The following is a 16,653-nucleotide window of genomic DNA, read 5'->3' as shown; positions in this document are numbered from 1 at the left end:
CATTTTATGTTCTTTTTTCACAGGCGACCTCTGCAAACCTCTCAACTGTAAGAAAAAAGAACTCTGTCTGCTGGAGGACGCGTACACGGCGGTTTGTGTTTCGAAGAAGGAACTTCATAAGAACAAGTAAGTTCATCGACGAGTTCGTACATTTCTTATCGGCGGGTTTTGCATACACTTTCCTGGGAGGTGCAAGGGAATTCCTTTCGCTTGAGACAGTCATCGCAGCCTCAGGACAATGTTGCCAACTCTCGGCGGATTTGTGGCTTTGCTGCTATCGTTACTTCCTGTTTCCATTGCACGGTTTTTGTTCACACAATACCCAGAAATTTGTTGCTTATCTTCCTAGAAAAGGTAGAAAAACGACCCATCAGATGTTGTTAATGTTTTTTTCCTACTGTCGAAAGCTTTCCGTTTTTCCATTGCTCGAAAATATCACGAACTTGTGTTTTAAAAACCGTTTCCGCACGATGGTGGCAGCACTTTTGTTTCCAAAGACAAAGTTGCATATCTTCAGTTGGTTTCAGTAATGAGAGTTATCTGTGTTCCATTTTCTGTAAAAATTTGATTGGTTTGCGTTCCGCTACGTACTGCCCGAACAATTTTGGCAGATAGTTCATCTGGAAAAGATGAGTTTGCCAAGAGATATTATTAAAACTTTCTTATGGGACTTTATTTTGAAACACATATAAATGTTATCTGCCCATGAAAGAATTCAACAACGTTAGTTCGTCAAATGTTTCGAAAAAGGGGGTAAAATGATGCTGTCGTTCAAAGACCCCGAATAGAAGACTGAACAGTTTTGTAAAGCTTACAAATGTACGCTGTAAAAAACAGCAAAAATTTCTACGCTCCAACATTTTTGTCTGAATATTTATCCAAACGGAAAGAGCAGCATTTGGTGAAAATGCACTAAAACTAAGAAATAATCTTAAACAGTTTAAAGAAATACAAAATGGTAATAAATAGTTTAATTTTGAGTGGGAGTAGCGTCGTTGATGAGAGTTTAAAACTACCCTTTCTATCTGCAAACACCGCCGAAGCGCTCTCAATGAATGACGGCGACATGCTATCCCTTTAAAATGCAAATGCGGTGCGGAAAGTGAAGAAAACGACGTTCTGATTGAGTGTGCAGCTGCTATGACAGGGAAACTAGTTTTCTAGTAGTTTTTACTGACGCTCCACGCTCCAAGCGAACTTCCATCCATGAAATGGCTAGACAATGTTCTGTCAATGTTGTGGTAGTTCTTAGTAACAGCACCCTTCGGTTGGCACTTTCTTTGTTCATACTTATAGTCCTCTAGTGGCAGGCCAGCGCAGAACCGAAAATTAGATTTCAAACCTGTAGCCCCGCGTAGAAATGGAGGTTCAACACAGTTTGTTGGCTCATAGTTAGCGTAGTTTGTTGGCTCATATTGCTGTCCGTGATTGTAGTTTAGCGGCGACCCCGCGCCATTCATTGCGTGGAGGCCACCCTACGCGAATGACGCGAATGGTATTAAGAATGCAACGGGGTCTGGAGCAAGTGCCACAAGCCTTAATGTTAGTGGGATGGGTCAGCTAATGAAAGGCGCCCGTACTCACAGTTCCACCCCTATCGCAAGGATACATAATGATGTTTCGTAACATTTCTTAACTATACTGCGTGACCAAAATCTACATAAAATTTATATTAACACATCAGTGTCTTATAAGCGACATAGTGATAACTAATAAAACAAGTGATTATAAAAGAAACTCATTCATTTCTGTCAAAAAATCTAACAAACCAATACTTTTTCGCTTTCTTAATGTTCTAATTTAACAAATCACAACCCGCGCCAAGTAAAAGCCTAAGGGCAGTTTGTTTTGAAAGTCAAGGGAGAAATAACGCATGAAAAAATTCGAGTTACCAAAACATTCATGCTGTGGATCCGCAAGTACTAAACACAATTTAGAGCAAAAGCATGTTATGCAAACCGTTCGAAAACATATACTTAACACTTCAGAACACACACTAAACACAACACAGAGGTTTTCAAGTGCCCGGGGCATCCGGTGGTCGTTCTCAACGCATTGCGACTTTGGAGCGTTTGTTTGCTTCAGAGGGTCTCCAAAATGTTTGTTGCATTAAGGGAACTCTCTAATAAAAACAACGCAGCTTAATGATACAGAATATAGTATAACTTTACTCTAATTCAGTATTTACTGGTATTTTGAGTTCCGAGGGTTTTTAGCGGCGCGAGTAATCTCGGGAATCGTTCGTACTACGTTCTATTTGGAGTCAATTTTCATCTGGGATTGTATTGCAGCGTTCAAAAAACCCAAACAATTGTAAAATTGGTAGCATGCAATAGAGTCATTTTTTGCACAATTTATGTGTAATTATCGTAAACAACACATCGATTTAGTGGAGAATATGTTAAACATTTACCCGCAATACTGTATCTGCTATTGTTCATTCTGTTTTCAGATTCATCAACAGCTATAATACGCTAGCGAACAGGTGCCAACTGATTTGTTAAATATCCTCTTCCATTTTGAATGCGCTTTTAAAGTTACTTGCAACAATGGCTGTGTATAGTTTTCAACACTTTATTCGTAGTTTCCGAAGTTCATTTGAGTACAGTACCTTCGTTTACGAAGTTAATTTTATTGGTATTTTATGCGATAGTTGGTTACTAGCTTTAACGTTTTGATTGCACTCCACACTGTTTGATTGTCACACGAATTTTGCTTTAACGATTTAACACTAACATTTCATGCCTCTCGTTTGTTCGTAATGATAACAAGGTCATCATTAGTATCGTTATCTAATCTTTGTTTTTATTTTCAAATGTTTTTATTTGAAGCAAAGCAGCAATATCTTTGTTTGAACGTTTTCAATTACCACTCCAAAAGACAATGCAAAATTGCATGCTTGTGTTGGATGTTTGCTTTTAATTTTATAAGATTTAAAGTTTGTTTGGACAAGCTTAACATAGAGCGCGCCTGTTAACCGTAATATATCTTCGTTGTCTTTCAATCGTCCGCAGGGAAGAAATTATCAGCAAGAGCAAATATTTCGACGAAGAAGAAGCAAAGCGGAAGGCCGATGCCGAGGCGGAAGCTGATGCCGCGGCAGCTGCAGCCGCCGCAGCTAACCTTGGTGGTGGTGGAGGTGGTGGCGTCGGTGGTGGTGGCAATAGCGCCGATGGAGGCAGCATGACGCTTATGGCGGCCAGCGGCGATAGTAGCACAGGAAGCAACACCAACGATGGTACCAGCAGTGGATTGGATCAGGAGGATCGTGAAGACGACGAAAGCTCGTCTCAGGACGACGACGTGTTCTACGATAGCGAGGCCGGCGAGAAGGAGGAAGACTGCAAGCCCTGCCCTGTAGTGAAACCTACTTTCCTGTGCGGTAATGACAACAGGACATATTCGTCCTTGTGCCGCCTGGAGTATCACAACTGCATTCACGCCAGTGAGGTTAAGGTGAAATGCAAAGGGTTCTGTCCGTGCAAAGGTAAGCCATCAGAAAGCATGGTCGATACGCGAGGGCCAAACACATGAGTCGAAAACTGACGCCATTGGTGTTATTGGTGTCGGTACTCATGTCGCTATCTCTATTGCGCTTCATTGGACACACTGGCAAATGTATGTATACATAAGCTGTGTGGTTCTCTAACGTCTCAATTATGTCGCGCTACCAGCGTTCTGGTTTACATTCTCAATCCTCAATAGAATTGTACAATATAGAGTTTAAAGCAGAAAGTAGTTGAACTCATCGAGCATAATTTCTTTCTTTTATCGTACTAGACCTTTTTTCTTATATCTTCGCTCACCGTAGCTTCTGTGCTGGCGGTTACGTAATGCTCTGAGAATGTGGTGTGAAATAATAATGCATATGCTAACTTTTCATGAAATTCCACTACTTCGTTGAGCAATGGTTTTGCTTGTTTAATCCTATGGTGAACGGCAAATATTTCAAGATCTGTTCCGAGATGTATCTGTGACTTTGGGAGGCGAGAGTGTAGTTACGAGCAGGCTTTTTATGTTTTATGAAACAAATTAAAAATACAATGTGTACCATGTCTCACAGTAATTGTTCCAATAATTTATTACTGCAACCTTGCGACGGGGCCACTTGTACAAGAAGTCGTTCCAGATGTGTTCCATTCCCATTTGCCTGGTACGCGGTACGGACGCGTACCTTTGCCTGGGACGCATGAGTTGCGAAATGTTATGCCACCAACATCCTGGTGAAATTGCGATCATGCAAACACATGAAGCATGGCTGGCGGTCTCTAGTTTCCGCAAAATATGACGCCCCGTGTGCCCTACGAGGTAAGCTTTTTTATTCCTACCAAAGATGCTACGCAGAGACAACGTCGTACCATTTTACGTTGAGTGTAGCGCAAACCGGTGCCACGGAGGTAAACTACCACGAGAACGGAGCCTATAGGGCGGAAGAATAAAAGCAATTTAAATTATGTTTACATTCTGTCGTGCATGGCGGAACATTTTGAATCATCCTTGATCCACCCGGACGATATGCTTCTGTTTATGGACGTAGCCCATTACCATCTGAGACAGCAAATGTCCGCGCACCGGTCCCAGTATGGGGTCTGACGTGTTTGTCAGCATTACTTTGTGCTTGAAATGTTTGTCTGAGCTGCGTTTTTATTTTATTTTGCTACTAGCTTAAAACCACCAGTGTCAGTACTGGGCCTCACTGTTGCTTACAGTTACAGTGGTGCTGTGTCCAGCGCATATTGCTGCAGTCATCTCAGCGTCGTTGAGCGGTATAGTTTAGGTGACTGCGAAGATGACGAAGATGATGCTACACGGGAGTTGTCTTTTCTGTACTTGTCCATTTGTTTGCCATCTTCGGCCCTCACAACGCCGCCGTAACTGCGTAGTAGCAACAAAAGAACCTGTATAAATTTGTTTCCAGTCGACAGTAAGACGACGTTTATCCACTTGTTCGTGCACCGGACCACCGTTGTTTTGTAAGAACTCAAGAGTAGAAGCTTCCTTGCCCGTTTGCGGCTCAACGCGTTTCTCTAGGGCACAACATAAGCACCGAGAAACATTTTAATTTCCGTTTTCGAGCGTTCTGTTTGCAAGCACTGGACTCATTGCTTCAGTTCCCCAACTAACTAACTAAATAACTAATAAGTTTCTGTAACGTTTGGCGTACCATCAATCAAACGTGATACATCTTCTCCATAGACCAAACCTATTTGGAACTCTCCACGAAAGGCCGAAGTCCAGTTTTTCTGCCTAGAGTCTCTACAGTAATTATAGTCTCGCCATTCTACGTATCGAGAAGCGGGAAAAGATCGCTGATGCTGTAACTAATTGATGGGTCACATGTGGCCAGTGCGAACATTGTGCACAATGAAAGATTAAACTAAATTTCGTTTGTGTCTGCTAGGGCAGTGATAAGAATGTAGCTATAACGTGCTCTAGTGCCCCGAATAGTCGGAAAGTGTGTGGATTTTTTGCTTCGGTAGACCCACACGAAACGGTAACAGATAGCAGATCGGTCATGTTAATCGTAGGAAAGAAACCGAGCACAGACGAGACTACTTTTTCTGTTCCCTCTAATTGCCCATAAATTCCGACCGATTGCACAAATTCCTTTTTGATGAGCTGATTGATGGAGCTGATCCCTCTTTCCGGTACAGTCCGGAAATATGGCCCAAGGCCAGGCAAGACAAGAGCATACGAAAGGAAAAGCACTTTAATCTAATTATTTGTACATCCGGACCGGACAACCGAGTGTGGAGAGCCACCAAATGTGGGTTAGAGTTGTGCGCACGAAGAAATTGAAACACTTTATTGCAACGATGAATAGAATTGATTTTGGTTAGTCCATACAAAAGGCGGGAACCGATACGAAACGACACGAAACATACAACACGAAACATTAAGAATACCTTTTGCACTTCTCGAACTTATCAACCTGTTCACACTGAGCCCTAGAGTGAAGCCGAACCAATGGGACTTCATACACTACATCACCAATACCGTTCCATTGATAAGAGTCTCGACCGATGTTGGTAGCAGGATTAGGGCGTAATGCTGTTGATGATCTACCGCCAGCAAAGGGCCGCAGCATAATGGCGCTAGAAATTAAAGTCAGCCATCAGGATTCGTTTCTTTCTTTTCTTACTTCCTAATGGGTAGTTCGACGTGGCAAGAAAATGGGAAAAAAGAGACCCATCCAAATGAGGAATCCTATTCTGGCCGCCGGCGCCCCATCATACAAGAGGAAAGTGCAATTTAGATTTTTTCTGTTTCGTTCCGTTTTCCTTGTTTCTTCCTGTCGGTGCTTCAGTTTTATTTCTTTCCATTTCATTTCATTTCGATCCGATTGCGAAAGTCCAACCATGATTTCTCATACATAAGCGCCACAGTCAGACACAATACAGGCCCACCCTTACGTACACAATCATCGTCGCGCTGGGTCGCTGGTGTTTATCCTTGGTCCGAATGAGCGAACTCTGGGGATGTTGGTGATTTTTTTGCTCGTTTTTATCTTCTTCCATTCTACGCTCTGTGTCCTAACGCTTCCGTTCGATTTCGTTTGCAGATGGCAACCTGCTTCTGGATCTGAAAAAACAACAACGGCTGACGGACCGGATGAGTGCGTTCAATGCCAAGTACCAGCGGACGATCGACAGCAACGACATCAACGCAGACAACCTCATCCCACCGGGCAAGGTAAGGTTGATGAATTGTTACCTCCCGTTCTTGGCCCGTTCCCGGGTGTTTCGGCCCTCCGGGAAAAGAAGATATTGATTTTTTTGCTTCCCCACACACTGGTAACGCATTTTTCCCTATCTTACGTGGCGTTCCTATAATGTGTGGCCCCGGCCGTGATGGAAAAAGGCGAACTGGACAGCCGCTGGGTGTCGAGGTAGTTACCGGTCGTGCAAACGCCATCCATCAGTGGATTTCAATTTTCCGCATTATGGCGCATCATCTCCCGGTAGTGTGAAACACGACCACTAAGCTGGTGAGAAATGGGGCGGCCAGTGAACCGATCAGCCATCCTTAAACAGTCTAGTGGTCTATGACAATTGTTTCGAAATTCAAGCAAATTGCGGATGGCAATGGGCATGAACTTGCCATAATCTTTAGAAAACTAAATATTTGAAAATGAACTGTTTGAACATTTTCTTCTCAATGACGATGGGATGTGATTAGTGGCCCGTATGAGCTAGGCTGTGATTGTAAGCAACTGTTTAATATTGTGCTTATTTGACCTCTTGGTTTTGTGGTCCTAACAAATAAACCAAGCCAAGGTTGTTTGCAGTAACACAAGAAGTGTCGCACTATATCCGCTGGTGTTTACAGAAGAAAGCGGTCAAATAATGCTTACTTGAGAAAACAATGCCCAAATGTTCTCTCATTTTCCTAGTCATTTTCGTCACTTTATCGGCGCCCGCCGAGGCACACATACACCGCAGACCAACTCCGTTAGGGCAAAACACGCCAGATAGCAGACAAAGGCGAAGCAAAAACGAAATCTCGCTGAGCGAAGGAAAAACACATGCATGGCAGGATGAATTTGCCCCGAGAGAGAAATTGCTGCTGCGTATGTACACATGCCGGTCCGGGCGGAGTGCAGCTTTTCGATGGACGGATGAAAAACCACCGACGGACAAACGAGAAACTCCATCACGAATATATCACAGCCACATGTTACACAACTTTAAATTGGAATCCAGCAGCCCTGGAGTGCGCTTCAGCTGGACCACTTTTGCGGGTGTGATAAGCGGTTGTATACATTGCTCGGTAGATTGCTAGGGTCAAGTAGCAAGCCATAACGAACCCGCGGTGGTTTATATTTCTGGAAACAGAAGCTTAAAGGATAATATAAAGATATCGATGGGCATTTCGAAGCACATAGGAAAGTGAAAAAAAAAATCCTCAGTATTCCGACTCGGCGCTTCGACTCTCCACGGGGACGATAGTGAACGTTATAACCAATCTGTTGGGATCAATAAAATAGCACAACTCGTTCTTTTCTGTGAGCCGTTAGCTTGTAACGTACTGTTCTCCTGGGACGCAGCGATGTTTGCATATGTCGTTTGTTGCGGCAACAACGCTTTAACGTTCCGTCGGTCGGTAAACGTTATATTAAATCACAACCTTACACTACGCATTAAAGTGGTATTTTTGGTTTATATTGCTCAAATTGTAAATATTAATACTCTAGACAACTTTGCGAATACTTATCAAAACCAGCATACACTTGGGCGGTATAAAAAATTATGTTTGGATTTTTCTTCTCTAAAACAATAGAACGTCCTAAATTATTCTACAAATTACGCTGTTTGTACACCTTCTTCTAGTTCTTTTAAGTCTAAGATTAAATAAAATCGAAAGTTTTAACGGTCACATTGGAATCGTTAATGGGCATCTTGAACTGAAACTAGCTCGGGTCGTCGCTCGCCATTACTTTTACCAATACTTGTGCACAGTTGGCGTGTTCGAAGGTTTCCCTTTTTCCCACTCGCGACCAAATTGGAACAAGTTGCTTCTTCTAGAAAGCGTACCCAAACCCCATGCTCTCGGAATCGGGTTGCGATGGAACTTTGCGGTTCGGGCTTCGCCCGTTTGTCCTACAGCAAATTCTGTTGTGAAAGTTACAATTGCGAATTTTCAGAATTCATTTTCTTTTGTTCAGTTTCCTTTTCGTAGCATTTTCACCTGGGCACCGCAGCCGCCGGGACCCAAACGGGTTCCCTCGCAGATGGGCCGTCAGCGTTGTTTTAATATTATTTACAACGAAAAGTAATTCAACTCTAATTAAGCTCTTAGGGGAGGGACGTAAAACTCGGTTGGTCAAGTAGAGAAGGAAAACGAACAAAAAATAAAACGGACCCCAACAATGCGAAGCAAAAGGCGAAGCATAACTCCAGTTTTGATGGAAGTGAAAATACGGACATTCTTCGGTCCGGTGGAACCGAAAAGAATAATTTCAGCTTCAGGTTGGAAGCGTTGGTGGGTTTTTCTGCTTCGAGTGACGTGGTCACGTGAACTGCCATGGAGCATTTAAAAAAACCCTTTTCCCAACCATAGTTCAAATACATTTCCTCGTGTAGAACATTTTCCACAACCGGGCAAAAAAATAGCAAACGAAACGTTTCCGTTGTGTCATTTCGGCTTACGATGCACCCGTTTCCTCAAATGTTTTAAAGAGTCTTTAGATTTACGTAAAACGTATGTTGCAATTGCATTTCTGAAACCTCTTAACTTCCTCAAAGCTTACATAAATTGTTGTCTTTTGATGATTACAGTAAGGTTGATATCTTGCCTTGTTCTATAGCGCTTCTAAGCTTCTCCGTTATAAGCTTCATAAATCATATCGGTACAGAAAATTTCGTCGTTTGTTCAAAGCACTTTTTGTCATGGTTCCATAAGCGTCACCACGGCCCCAAATCGATCGCTTATCGTTTTAATCTGCGACCAGTACGTCATGATGACTTTCAGTCATTCTTATAGTAGGGCGCTTATTTGATGCCTTGGGCGTATAAATAACGGGACTGTAGGGTAAGAACGAAAAAAAAACACGTTACAGTAAAGAATATCGATCTTCTTTTCTATACCCGGTGTATACGTTATGAACGCATTAACACGTTGATTAGATCGCGTTGCAAGAAATCAATTTTGTGACACCAAAAAGGACCCCAAAGCTAAACACGGGACGGTATTCGTTTAATCTCATGTAATGTAGGGCAGATTATGTGCCCACGAAAACAGGTCGTAAGAAGAAGGGACGAAAAAAGCAAAAACCAGCCGGGATTGGTAGCAGGTATGCGCACCAGTGTCACACAACATAGGACACTCATGATTGATTCTGTAAGTCATCGAGTTATTTTGATTTTATTTCTAGTTTTTGGTAAATAAAACTATTCCCAAGAACGAAATCCAAGAGCATGGAGTTTTGAGAAACTTCATAGAGTAGTTCGTGAGAAAACTCGCCTCATTAAAAGCTCACCATGCCTTTCTATTGACATTTGCGCACCATTGGTATCCTTGACGTAACTGAACATCCGTTTTCGTTTACTGCACTGTGTCTTCTACTGTGTCTTCTATGTGTGCAATGATTATGGCTATCCAGTTTTTTATCGGCATGCGAGTCTCTGGCAGGAAATATCAAACTATTTGTAATTCAGTACTTTCTCTTCGTTCTCTTTTGCATGGTATCTTCGGCAACAGAAGGAGGAAAAAAACCGCCACTACAACCACATCAACTCGCAGTACACTTTCACTCCCGAAGAGATCAAGTACGACAACAAACACTACAAGTACATTAAGTACACCACGTACAAGAGCAAGGTGGGTCTATGGATTTATCATCAGCCTAACGGCATGTACACAAAGTTCCAGGGTCTCGGCCGTGTGCCGAGGAACTAAGGCAGAACATTTAACGTGTAGCTGTGTGTGAAGAAATTATCTTTACTATGACGCTACTCATTTCCTTCTTCATCTCATGTGTCTCTACCCACTCGGTGCAGCAACCTTCGTTACAGACGTCTCGTCAGTCGGCAGCAGCAAGCCAGTACGAAGGGTACGGTTCGTCCAACGGTGGTTCGGCACACCTCGGTGAAGACAAGCATAAAATCCGAGGCTACAACGAGGTCCTCGACAAGCCGGTCAGCGGCAATGGTAATACCAACAACAAACCATCGAAACAGTCCGGCGGCATGGCACGTAAGTAGCACTAGGACGGTATTAAAAGCAAACACACAAACAGTTCCACAAGCATTTGCACGAGGACAGCGCAACGTGAAACGTCATCGTGACAGTGGCGAAGCAGTAGTTTTACGCCGTAGATCACGAACGTATCCGACTGGACTTAATTGGACTTTCGCAACACGCTGCACGTAGCTCAAAAACGGCTGTTCCACAAATTGGCCGAACGCTGAGTGCCAGCATGCGTGGTAGGGAATGTTCCAGCGTTTCCGCTGCTACTCGTATGAGACCAATTCAAAGGAACAGTCACTTCCGCGTCACGATGGCTTCACCGTAGCTACTAATTAATAGCCATTTGCAATAACAATAGTACCTATTTTATTCTCGTTAAAACCAACACTCTTTCTGAAAGAAGATTACACAAAACTGGCATAGTTTATATTATGTTTAAGTTGGTTTTTGTGCATAATTTCGAAATATCCTAATGTAAACCATGTGCTTGATGTAACAATTTGACATGAATTTAAAACCCTTGCTCCAAGAACTTATCCATCCGCGTTAGAGTAGCACGTCTGTGCGATTTACTTGGTTCTGCTTCCGGTACGTTGAGCGTAGAACGTTTTACTCAGATCCTCACCGTTTATCTCATCGAGCAATACTACATCCGTAGAATACTGATTATAAATCCTCTGCTCATTGCGTTACTGCAGTCGAGTTGGTCGTTGAGGCACGCGAACCGTAACCCTGCTAAATATTTCTGTTTAACCTTTGCGCGTTGCGAGCGAACTGTTTGCATATCTTGAAACAGCAAAACTCATTTAAATCTAGAAGCACGAGAGTAAGTTTCAAAACAGGAGAAACAAATAGCGAACGCATCCCTGCTGTTACCTGTGCCAGTTCTCTGTGTGCTCACGGCCGTACGCGGTCGGAGCTGAAATTAAAACGCGTGTCATCATGTGCTTCACAGAGTTGCTATGTTTCCTTGGAGACATTCTGACAACATTGGCCAAAGGCCTTACCCAGCAAGCAGGTTTTTTTTATGCTTATCTCAAACAAGCATGATGTTGCGTGCGAGTGAACGAGAAAGATTAATGGCATTTAAGCATTGTTTAACTTTCTATGCTACGAGAGTGTCCTACGCAGCAACCAACCACGGCAGGAAAGGCTATGGCATTGGTAACGGTGGCTTGTTTTGCTGGCAACAACTGGTACATTCCTTTGTGGTTACATGCCATCGACATTACGTTTGTTGGTTGATAAAATAGCAGTCATGCCACAAGCTGGTTCAGCAACCTCTGCATTTAACATGCAAAAGCTTATCCTTACATCGACAAGATCAAAAATGAACCGTCTAACAGCAAACGTAAAAAAACGAAAATTGATTTCTCACAAACACACACTATTGGCAATCGTGGTTCTTTTCCAAGTAAGAGAAAAGGTCATGCCCTTTTGGATGACAAGAATTCAGATATGTTAATATACCGGTCCCTGATAATTACTAACCATACTGGCCGTAACTGTCCCAACTCGTGAGGTAGGACTTCCGACCTTCACAGTATGAATTTGTCACACTGAAGTTAGTAGAGGACTTTTCCATCTTTCTTCTACTTCGCAAGCTGGAAAGTTTATGGCCAACCATGTTTTGGAAACGTCATTATCACAGTTCGTTTCACGAACGCCTCACCCCATTCGGCCAATCAAGGGCAACAACTCGGCCCGTCAAACCGTCCGTCACGTCTGACGAAAATACCTAATTAACGACGATGATTAGCAAATCAGCGCCACAGCCCGCCGGAGGCCTTGCCGATGTTTCGAGCTCATCGGATCACCGCGTTCATCGATTGCCATTAACCGCAACGTTCTATTAATGCCGAAATGATTTAAAAGTAATTTTTCACGTAGTCAACAGTCACTAATTTTGCTCTTTTTACTCGCGTAAACTTACAATCTCATCCGAACAGGGTACCCGATGAAGTCGAGCGAGTGTAAGCCACAGCAACTGACGGCCATCGGTAACCGGTTGCTCGATTGGTTCTCCGTTATCATGGCGGATAGCAAGAAGCGGCGGCAGCATCAGCAGCAGAAGAACAAGATCCATTTCCCAGGGGCGTGCAAGCTCGAAGCGCGCTGGATGTTTGGCCATCTCGATCTGAACAACGATGGCGAGCTGTCCACGCAGGAACTGTATGACCTCGAACACGACCAGAACGAACGATGCATCAAACCGTTCATCGATACATGCGATCTCGACCAGGACAACACGATAGATCCTCGTGAGTGGTGCCGCTGCTTCGAAAAAACTGATCGCCCTTGTGCCGCTGTCCGGCGACGATTGGGCAACGACTTGAGTGGTAATTGTGCAATAGTGCAAGAACAATAATGAACCTTAAATGCTATTTGCTGAACTCTTTTGTTGTTCGATTCCCAATCACTAGGCTCGTATGCCCCAGACTGCGATAGCCAAGGATTCTACAAGCCAACACAATGCCATCAGGCCGTCGGTATTTGCTGGTGTGTGGATGAGCACGGCGTCGAGTTTGCCAACACGCGCACCCGAGGAAAACCAAACTGCGGTAAGTTAGCCGGTTACAATTTATTGACAATGAAGCTGACTTCAAACCGTCGCATATAGATTAAATGTTTAAGACCGTAAACCACCACGCGTCTCCACTCTAGTTCTTAAGCCACCATGCGCCTCCATTAAGTTTTCCGGCGTAGAGCTCATAACTTTCTGTACGTCTCTATTGTGCAACAAACGAGTGCCTATGTGATTATTCGATAGACTGAATTGTGGCAGGAACTCAGCTAATAATTTTGGGCATTTTTTTCCCACACAGAAGAAATCATCAACAATGCCACTACCCTCAATTCGGACGACGAAGACACGGAAGATTCCGACGATGACGATGACAGCCAAGAGGGAAGCGCCGACCGCCTATTGGTATTCTAAACACGCGGCATGCATAATTGGCGTAATTGTTTGTTTCTTCCAAAAATTTAATGTAACTTTATTCTGTGAGGAAACAATCCGTCTGTACGTTTGTGTTAGTGCGCATCGTTTATTGTATTCGGACATTATTGAAACACTCGCGGCGGAGGTGGTCTACAGAATGCTCCTCACGTATTCCGCTGTATATTGTTTAGGTCAGACAGCAAATGATGAATTAGACAAATCATCTCCCATTTCCCGTCCTTGCCGTCCACCGATGGTGGCGGTGGAGTTGTATCAATCAGAGGTTGATTCGGAGTGTAAAAAAACTAATTGGAATGCTGTCCGTTGGCCGGCTGTCTAACGATTTACGCAAAACATTTTCGAAATGTGTCGCTCCCGTCCTAAATAACGTTGTAATGTGAAAGGAGTAAGCTTAAATATCGGCTCATAAGAACCAAGAGCTATTGGATCTAAAATGTGTAACAGATACGACAGAGTGAAACGCACGTGATCCTCTTTATGTTTGCAATTTCGGCAGATTTACGTGTCGCGTCGCGTCATTGTTCACTGGCATTTCAGAATTGGAACTTCAATTCAAGAACATAAATTACACCTAGCGAGCTGTTGGAACCGAGCGACCAGAATTCAGAATAAGCAACATTAGACGACCGCAGCACGATCTCCGCTTCCCGTAACTTGTTACGCCCAAACATTTTAAACCGGATGTAAGAGAGTCTACAAACGTCAGATAACAGTCCTTTAAATTTAGATATAAGGTAACATAATTTATTTAGTGCTATCCGTCTTTGCTGCTAAACTGCAAATAGTGAGTGAGTGTTGCGATATGTTGAATGGCAATCAGGCATGATTAAGATAAAAAAAACTGCACTAACTAACGGAGGAGTTGGTCTTAGTAGTAGCTCCCATCAAGTCATAATGAATAAAGCTACAAAACTGATAGAGCCTGCGGAGAGAACTGGAGAAACCCATAAATTATTGATAGCATTCGGAAAAATCCAGAAGATTAAATGGCACGATTCATACTAATTCTACTAGAAAATTTTAACATGAATAAATCCATGAACAAACCCGAAATCGTGGAGTATGATTTCTTATAAATGGTTTATCGTACAGAAAAGGGCGTGTGGCTAAGTCATTCCAATTCGTTAATTACAGTGAACGGTACAGTAAAGTTGCATGAGTTTTCAATGTCTTTAAACGCGAAGAAATTAGCAAATAGGTAAAATGCTAGGCGGCAATACAGTAAAACTATGAGCAAGGGCAAGCGACACGAACAATGATGGAATAGACGTAACGAACACTTGAGTAAGTGTGCCCACATTCGCGGATTTTTTACGTGACCAGTGAAGGTGAACAAAACCATGTGACTACCAATGCAAAGACTCAAACAAACAAAAAGTCATTACCTTAACTGAAAGAATTTTGTGAGCGACAAATGTCCATCCCACACTCGTACACGTGCTTTTGTGCAGAAACAGTAAATTACACACGCCTGTGTCTCTCACTGATACTTTAACTCTAAGTAGACACTGAAGAATACCACAGACCACGCTCGCCAGCTGTCAACTTAGCCGTAAAGCATATGCGATTCGTGTGTCCCTATGTGATGTAATGGATTTAGAAACCACAGATAGTTACAAAACCAAATAAAATAAAAGTGCACTCTGCTTTTAACGTTCATTAGAATACAGACAAGCCACGTCAACCTACAAAACCAGATGAACTCTGTTGTGTAACACTACTACTACTACTACTACTAATACCGCAACTGCTATCAATATTTTACCAAAGCCGCAAACTAAAATCGACTATGCCTCACCATTATCAAACTGATCGACTGGTAGAGCAAAGCATAACGTCAGCGCAATAGACAGCACTTAATTTGCCACCGTCACAACTATTTCCGTAAAACCAAGATACCATTATATGTAGGAGCAATCTGATTGTTTGTCTCTGGAGAGCCAAAGGAGCAAACTGCACTGCTAGTGTAATGCAACAGTTATTGGGAACATGAACAGCATCATTACGTTCATTTCGCAAACATCCAATATGAAAAGACAGTATTTTAAAATACCGATACGGTACGATTATCTAGAAAAATTGTAACAGTTGAATGTATCACATTCAAAAACAAGAAAAACCGACGAAAACTGTAGAAAACTATGAAACTTCAATCGCAGCGGCTTCGTTTTATTGCTATTATACAAAACGCTGAAGAAAAGCGGTTTGCAATGTGAAGTCCTATATTTCTTCATCAATGATACTTGACTTTTAAAAGGTATTGAGTTTCGATTTAACCAGGCAAAAAAATAGTACCAAAATTCACTTGCACTCTACACATATTTTCTACTGCATTTCTACATAAAACTCACCTACAAAGAAGACCAGCTTCAGCATAAATAAACTTGCTGTCTTACGAGGTATTACTAGAAACGAAACTGAAAAACGGTGTGCTTCATTTAGTAAGAATACCTTTCATACATTTATAAGGAACGTAAGCTAACGAATGACGAAAGACAGCCGAACAGTTGATGCATCAGATTGTCGAGACAATGGCCATAGTAAAGTGCTTTGTAGTACACAGTAAATACTTTTGCAGAACAACTACTATTGAAAGAGACACCGAAAGAGCATTGGTATGGATGTCATCAGCTCACGAAGGTACTATGTTGCTTTAGATACTGTAACGGGAAGAGAACTAAAAACCTCCACTGTATTGCCGAAACCAGAAAAAGCAAGCACGCGGCCATGCTGTAAAATCAAAACATTGATGGTGAACTGAACAGCAGCTACAGTAGTGTGTGCATAAAAAATGTTCATCAATACATCGTGTGACGGATTGGATAGAAGAAAACTAAACAAATAACGTGTTTCTTTCTATCACGGTTTTAGAATGCGAAAGAAATGTGGATTGATTTCCATCATCTGTTTACGGGATCAAAGAGGGGTTTAGAAACTTCATTCGGTTGTTATGCACTCCATAATCCGAAAAATATAGTAATAAATACTTTCTGCAAAGAACC

General features: G+C 42.6%; 1 protein-coding gene across 1 annotated transcript in view; it reads left to right on the top strand.

The window, feature by feature from the left end:
- Positions 1–16,474, top strand: part of LOC128274663 (proteoglycan Cow) — a 59,674-nt gene extending 43,200 nt beyond the window's left edge. The window contains exons 3-11 of the mRNA XM_053012927.1: positions 24–126; positions 2,453–2,485; positions 3,015–3,487; positions 6,563–6,693; positions 10,201–10,320; positions 10,500–10,695; positions 12,639–13,028; positions 13,113–13,250; positions 13,515–16,474. Coding sequence (XP_052868887.1) covers positions 24–126; positions 2,453–2,485; positions 3,015–3,487; positions 6,563–6,693; positions 10,201–10,320; positions 10,500–10,695; positions 12,639–13,028; positions 13,113–13,250; positions 13,515–13,627 — 1,697 coding nt within the window. The 3' untranslated portion in view covers positions 13,628–16,474. The remainder of the gene's footprint in view (positions 1–23; positions 127–2,452; positions 2,486–3,014; positions 3,488–6,562; positions 6,694–10,200; positions 10,321–10,499; positions 10,696–12,638; positions 13,029–13,112; positions 13,251–13,514) is intronic.
- The last annotated feature ends 179 nt before the right edge of the window (positions 16,475–16,653 follow it).

The sequence above is a fragment of the Anopheles cruzii genome, chromosome 3 (assembly GCF_943734635.1).
Source record: "Anopheles cruzii chromosome 3, idAnoCruzAS_RS32_06, whole genome shotgun sequence".
Taxonomy (NCBI): Eukaryota; Metazoa; Arthropoda; class Insecta; order Diptera; family Culicidae; genus Anopheles; species Anopheles cruzii.
This window is presented reverse-complemented; position numbering and strand designations above follow the sequence as displayed.